This window comes from Nestor notabilis, unplaced genomic scaffold, assembly GCF_000696875.1.
Source record: "Nestor notabilis isolate BGI_N333 unplaced genomic scaffold, ASM69687v1 scaffold383, whole genome shotgun sequence".
NCBI lineage: Eukaryota > Metazoa > Chordata > Aves > Psittaciformes > Psittacidae > Nestor > Nestor notabilis.
This window is the reverse complement of record NW_009923079.1, coordinates 49,365-56,963: the sequence shown is the minus strand read 5'-3', so window position 1 is coordinate 56,963 and position 7,599 is coordinate 49,365. Positions and strand designations below refer to the sequence as shown.

Genomic DNA, 7,599 nt, shown 5'->3' with positions numbered 1-7,599 from the left:
AAACGGGAAAAAAAAAAAAAAAAGAGAAGATCTTCATATAATTAACTGCCTGAGTATAAACTGCTTTATCTATCTCTTCTGTTTCTTCCTGTTGTATTTTAAATAATTAAAAACTTTACATAAAGGCATGTATCTTCTTACCCCAGAGTGCCATGAAGACTGAGAAGAAGACAGTTGCAGGGTTATCAAACAGATGACTTGCACGAGCAGTCGCACAAGCAGAGCTCATCTTCCAGTAACTGCATGTTCTGTCACACAAGGGACACATGGTGATGTTGTTTCTCTGGTCACACATTTCCATACTGCAAAGAAGCAACCAGATAGATAAGAGGCACAGTCAGTATGACTCCATCTTCCATGTTCCAGTGATCTTTTCTCCTTTGCACAGCACCTGCTTCTGGTTTGTAGGCCCAGCAGATCCTACCCTCCCAAGTGCTTCCCAGCTCTTGCTCCAGCAAGTGGCTCTGCCTGCAACCTACCCCATTGTAGGGGCTGAAATCCTCACACAAAGCTGCTGTCTTCCTCCATCCCCAGCCTTATTTATATTCCAGGGAATAGGAGAGATGCAGTATGAGATGCATAAGGTTCTATGCTATTTACTATAGGATCTTGCAGTAAAAAAAAAAACAAAAAAAAACAACAAAATTCAAAATTAAAAATCATTCTGGTTTTGAAATACTAACTACAGCAGTAGATAAGGGACACGGGAAGTGCTGGGGATCAAGAGTCTGGAGTTCAACCAATTTCTTTTCTATGCACTCTATCTGTGAAACAGCAACAGCAACCCTCCCTTTGACTTTCTTCAACTGCTGGAAGCAGTACAAAGCAATCCTAGTGAACAAAAAAACCCATCTATTTTTTGATATCCATTATCTGCTTTGTTACTCAGGGCTCATGGTTATACTACAAACTGTGTAATTTTCTTCTCCAGCTGATGATACAGGCAGGGCAAATAATGCCAAATCATAGGGCTTTAAGAACATTATAATACAAAACTTACTAAAATGAAAAATAGTACAATGTCAAGATTTTGTTAATCTGATCAGTGGCTTATTTGAGGCATGTGTATTCTTGGTTCATCTTTATGTCACACAATGCCTTCTGCAGCATTTTATGATGGCACGCACTAAACCCTATCATTAGCAGTATTTTGTGGTTTGTTTTAACATAATGATCTGAGTTAGGGAAAAAAAACCAACAACCACCTGAGCAACCGGCCAAGAATTATTTTTAGTACATAGATGCAAACTGCACAAGTCAAATTAACAATAAACGCTAATGATTTAAAACCGTGCTGCAGTTCTGCTGCCTGCTCTCAGCCCTTGGGAGCGCTCCATAGCTTACTGTGGGACTGCAAACTCACCATGGGCAGGGACACCTTCCACTAGAGCAAGTTGCTCCAAGCCCCGTCCAACCTGGCCTTGAACACTTTATTAACAAAACATTTCTAGAGAAAGGTAACTTTGAGTTTCTAGTAACCTCTGACAATAGAATGTATTTATTTCTTTAGTTTACCTTGGTATATTCTCATCCACTGTCGCACAGCCATATAGAAAAACGATAATCCCAACAATTGAAGCTGGAATAAGCATCTGTGTATAAACTCCCAGCCAGGCAAAATATAGTCCAATCTTCTCTCCAAAGTATTTTCTGAAATACATTTTAAAAAGAGAAATGAGAGAGAGAAATGTTTCCTATTTCTTAAAATATAACATGGCTATATTTAAGGATCACAGCTGGATTAAGCATGGAGAAAGTAAGATCCGGTGATCTGTGGGAATTTTTGTCTTCTCAGAGGACTGTCTTTCTCAGGATGCTTGGAGTTAATCCAGAGATACAGGCACCATGAAAGCAAGTCATGTCAATCTAGTAATCTTTTCCCCTGCGTTTCTGCTGTGTAAATTGGTATCTTTGGATCTTCTGTGAGCAAATTCTCCTAAAAAAGCACCACATTTTCTTCAGAGAGTCTCAGCTCTCACCATAAGCAAACAAAATTCATTAAAAATATATCCCCTGCAAGCTTTCACATTAGGTGGGATACATTAGCTTGTGTCTAAACTCACAGAAAACTCCTTTTCTCCCAATGAACATCCATTCCCTGGAATCCCCCAGGGGGGCACTGAGGGCAGCATCCCCGTGGGGACACCCACATGAGCATCACCGTGAACAGGTTCAGTGTTCCCCATGGAAACATGTCAGGAAGGGCTGAACTCTCACCTCACCAGGTCGATTGGCTGGTATTTGTAGAAGACACCGTAGCTTGCCCACTCCTCACAAAGGAGCTGTGAAACAGAAAGGCAAAGGAGAAATCTAAAGCACTTGGACACAAGCATTTTCTCCTTTGGGTCTAGTAAACTGCAGAGCCCAGGATGTGGATCCGGTCTCACTGCTTTGTGGTTTCAACCCATCATCTGCCAATACACGCAGAGTGCATTAAGTATTAAAAACAAATTTGATGATTTGGCATGCTGTAATACAGTGATGAATTCTAGTACATTAAAAGGCTCTTCAGCAACTGGATTGATGGGTAATTATAGCAGGGACAGGGAGAGCAGTCCTGATTTTATGATCTGTAGAAGGTATCTAGCAGAATGGATGTGAAAGATGAATATGCTTTGACTTAGAAGACAGAAAAAAAAATAGAATGAACGGGTTTGTTTTCACTATACAAACTATAATATTCAGCATCCATCAAGAGGTGCTGTGCAGAGGTGCCTCAAAGGCTGCATTTAAGAGTTTTTCAGCTTTAAAACTAAAAGAACATGATGATTTCCACTTATTCTTTTGGTTAGGATAGAGGCCAAGGAAAACAATGATCCCCATTAGTGATTTATAAAATTGAGTCCCTCACGAAAATAGGTTCCTCTGAGACCTTCAACTTATCTTTTACTTTGTAAAATATATAAATAGTGCTTCTCAGATCTGATTTTTTCTTAATTCAGTTCAGCTAAGAGTGAACAAGATGTCAGCATGCATACAAAAATACTGGAGAAAACAAACTGTGCTTGCTGGCCACCCAGCCGTCACCTCCTCTGTGGAACAGGCGGAAAACAAGCTTGGCATCTGCTTGTGAAGTCAGGTGTCCCTGCACTGTTTCTCTCTCTGCTTCAACCCAGTGACATGAACTTGGTAGCAGGATGTTCCTTGGCCACATCAATTTTTGCTTCTGTGCCCTCATTTTTCATAGAATCATAGAATCTCAGACTGGTTTGGCTTGGAAGGACCTTAAAGCTCATCCAGTTCCAACCCTCTGCCATGGGCAGGGACACCTTCCACTAGACCAGGTTGCTCCAATCCCCATCCAACCTGGCCTTGAACACTGCCAGGGATGGGGCAGCCGCAGCTTCTCTGGGCAACCTGTGCCAGCGCCTCAGCACCCTCACAGTGAAAAGTATATTAAGATTAACCTTGTTCATAGAAGAATAAACCAAACAGGAAGTTGCTTCAATCTGTAGGCTATTTTATCATGAGAAGCTTGACAGATGTCAGCCTCCTCCATCTCTCCAGTGAAATGCCCCACTGCTGCCCGGGCCCATTCCTAATTCTTGCCTTTTATCACAGAGAAGTCATGCAGCCAACAGCATTTCTAGAGCAGTTCTGCAATCCTCCTGCCAAAGCATTAACACAAACTTTCCAAGCTGAACTGCTATACTTCTTGTGCAAATAGATTCAATTGTTCAAAGAATTACAACTTCTTTACTTTTACAGAACTACCACATCAAAATCCAAGTGGAGTGTGGATTTTGCCCTCCGCAATCGCAGATCATTAACCTGTATTAGTTTCCTTGCAATAGGAAGAGCAGAGACTGAAACTAAAGGCAGGCCTTTACTAAACACCAACATCCTTGAAAATTTTGTTTTTATTCTGTTTTAAGTTTCTTTCAACCATATTTTCGAACAGTTTAAGGCCAGCTGCCTATGTCTGGGAAACAGCTAAAAATTTGGGACAATATCCCTATGCACTAGCTAAGATCCTCTTATTATTTATTTTTACTTTATTTTTACAAGCTGAGTTTGTGCTGGCTATTAGATTATTTTTCTGTGATCTAAGCTGGTCAGGCATATCAGAAAAATGCTAAACTAAGGAGATTTTGCATCAGTGCCATGTTTTAGTTTTGTACAACGTTCAAACGAAATTTGTGCCTAAAGTACAAATGAACTCTCTCATTTATCCTGACATTTATCAACCTGATAATGGTTGATAAATAGCTTCAAAGACATGATTAGAGGAGATCAGTGCATTAGCCCTAAATATTTACTTCCTTTCTATGCCTCAAATCTTTAATTTTGTTATTAGAAAAAGCACAAGCCTGGCCTAGCACTGGATTAGATTAAAGAAAGCTTCAAGAAATCAGAAGAAACATGCCAAAACACACCAAAAGATTATTTGAGGCAACTGGAAGTCAAAAGCCAAGGTGAACATTTCCAAACACAGAGTGAACTTTTGAAAAGAGTGTATTTGTGAGGTTTGAAAAGTTAGTAATAGAGATGATAATCCAGACAGTTTGAGAAAACATGGACTTTCATCCTATTTTTGGTTGAGCAATGCGTTGCTTAATAATGAAATGACAGGTATGTGGTATTTTTATCACAAATCAATAGAGGTAGGGAGGGAAAATAACAGTCGCTATCTTTTGATGAGCCATTTGCACATTAAGGCCCAGCAGACCTTCAGTTTTGGGTACCTATTTTTAGATTACCAACCTGAAGGGCTTTAGATCAGCTTTTCCTACCACCTGAATGTCCACAGCATTTCTTTGGAGATGTGACAATGAAACAAACTGTAAAGGTTCAAGTCTGAAAACTTGACATATATGGCACCCAAATTTAATGGCTCCTTCTGGGACAACTGGTTATAACATTTCTACTTTAGGTTGTGAGACAAAAAACCTCTCTTCTTTATGTGTGACCAGCAGTATGTAGAAATTGTACTAAAGTATTGAATTTACAAAATCAACATTTCTGCAAAGAGTGAAAAAATTGCTTTTTCTTATGGAAATATTTCCCTGTAATCATTCCTACTCATTTTACCACAATTAACAAATTTCTTTCAGTGTACAGACAATAAAAACTCAATTTCAATCACAGACTTAGGCCAAAAGTGATGCAATGCAGCAGTACACATCCACAGGGCAGCTTCTGGCTAAGCAGCACACATTAAAGCTTTGCTGCGAATGTTTTCGTTCTGATAAATATTCAATCTTTATCTCTCCCAATAAATTCTATGCTTATGTTTTCAACTGCCTCCCTTCTGTCCCCACCAGTTCTGATCCTCACACTCCAGATCACAGCATGTTAATTCAGCAGAGGTTGCAGTGCTAAGACCAGAGCTCACCATGGAGCAAAGCAGGATCTATGTCAGATACAGATACCAGATTACAACTGAGCATATTCTCATCAGAGCTGGCCTGAAATTACATCATCTGAACTTTAGGAGTTCTATGTAAATGCTGTCAGTACTTTTAACAGCATGGCAAGAAATGTAACATTATAAAGACAATATTCAGGCAAATGTAAACCTTGGAAAACACTGTATTGCTACTGCTTGGCATTTAGGGGCTTTTTTTTCGTGGTATTCCAACAGGTGACTCCTCAGTCTTGGACTCCTGCAAATACATTAAACCTCCTTGATATCAACTTACTTTTCTGTCGTTAGGTTCAACATTTTCACCTTCATAGTCACCCTTGAAAAATAAAAAACAACATAAAATGTGCGTCAGTCAGTGAGTCGCGCCCAGAACTGCTTTGCATCTTGCATACCCATGTGTCCCGCTCACTTAATGCATCAAAACCAGAAAAAGCAATCTGTAAAATAATTCTGTATTTTAGGAGTTCATTTGTCATAGCACACTTTGTCTTCTGTTGGCAGGCACATTAAGAAAGAGTAATAATGTCTGTCACTGGGGCAAAAGGAATGAATAAGTGATAAAGGTGGCCTAAAAATGTCAAGGGAAAGGATGTGGTATTGCCATGGTATTTGGGGTTCAGCTCAGTCCACTTGAAAGAGAAGAGAACAGCTGGGAGAGCTGATCCCTATCCAGACTCTCCAAACACTCAGGGCTGATTAGATTTGAGGTTTTAATTTGGAGCTATTTTTAAATATGATAAAGGAGTAAACCAAGTCAGTAACTTATATACAAGACTATCAGTAGCTGTCTAAAGACTTGAGACAAGTACATGCAGAGAAGTTATTTAACCTTTCTGGATTTCTAGATGATAACGCTGTAGTTGAAGAATTCCTGACATTTATGATAAACATCAGGCAGATAAAGACGCTGTTCTGATCTCAGTTACGCTCGTGGACCCGAGTAAAAGCAGTGTGAATGAGGGGAGTGGAAAACTAGGAAGACACACTTCATCTTCACATCCCATGCCAGAAAACCAGGTCTTTTACGCTCACACAGCCAGTACGTTGTGAGCAGTATGACTGCCACGTTACCTTGATATCTGGCAAGCCTCTCTGTAAGGGTCTAGCTAAAAGCAAGAGTGTTTGTCAGTTCCAGTTGTACCTTGAACCTGTGCACCTCTGGCACGATTGACTAGAGTGCCACCAAAATTCCCTCCTTCTCTCTAACCCTCTCAATTAACACTATAGTTGAACACACCCTTGACATCTTACTGATCTGCTCAAAAGCAGATTTCATCAGGAAGGAGGTCTGCAGGCACATCCAGTCCCATGAAAGATGTCACTTCGAAGTCTTGCTTATGGTTCTTATGGTCTCTGTACTTGCAAGGGGGATGCCAGGGAGATGTGCATGAGAGAACTCGCTACTGACTGCCCCAGGAATAAATATGTTTCCTAGCACTGATGCCAGGGATCGTGGGTGCAGAAGGTCAGCAAATAACAGAAACATTTCATTTGCTAAGCCACCAAAACAACTCTTCTAATGTTACATTCAAATGTCAGTTATGATCATCAAAGGCAGAACAGAGGTGGAGAATACATTAAAAGCAAGCAGAATGATGGAAACAACCTGCAGAAGTTATTGTAGTCATGATACAAGCAAGCAGGAGGTCATGTTTGAGATGATGCCATTAATACATAACACATTAAGGGTTTCTTGGTGTCAGGTAGCAGACATGTAAAATACACTGCAAGATCACTTACGTCATGCAAAGGATATGCAGCACTGTAAACCCCATTGGCAAGTAGGCTGGTGATCCCTTAAAAAATAAAGACATAATAGTTATTTATAATTTCGAGGTTAGACAGTTTTGCTTTATCATCCTTCCTGAAGATTTCCCTCAAAATAACAGTCGTTTGGTCAGAAAATGATTTTCCTGCCATCTCATTCCTTTCCATGTAGTTTCATTTTTAATCATAGAGGTTATTAAACACGACTCATTTTATGAAATGGAAAACTGCAGAGAGCAAGAGGAAGTCATATATATTTGAGAATCAAGAATTAGAAGCCAATGACTTGAAATTAGTCATTAAAATAAATTGCATTTTCTGAAAAGTCAGTTTGATTGAAGGGCAAGCCTGCAGGTTTGAAAGTGTGTAGCAGAAGGCTGGATCACAAGAAGAACATGGCTGGAACTAATGGCATACGGGAACACACATACACACACACCATCCACACAAAGTTTTGAATTCAG

The 7,599-nt window shown here is 39.9% G+C and overlaps 1 protein-coding gene across 1 annotated transcript in view; it reads right to left on the bottom strand.

Annotated features, from left to right (window-relative positions):
* ANO1 (anoctamin 1, calcium activated chloride channel) overlaps positions 1-7,599 on the bottom strand; it is a 47,704-nt gene that overhangs the window by 24,100 nt on the left and 16,005 nt on the right. Inside the window, exons 7-11 of the mRNA XM_010011933.1 lie at positions 7,109-7,164; positions 5,643-5,684; positions 2,218-2,282; positions 1,516-1,650; positions 142-302 (exon numbers count right to left, since the gene is read on the bottom strand). Coding sequence (XP_010010235.1) covers positions 142-302; positions 1,516-1,650; positions 2,218-2,282; positions 5,643-5,684; positions 7,109-7,164 — 459 coding nt within the window. The remainder of the gene's footprint in view (positions 1-141; positions 303-1,515; positions 1,651-2,217; positions 2,283-5,642; positions 5,685-7,108; positions 7,165-7,599) is intronic.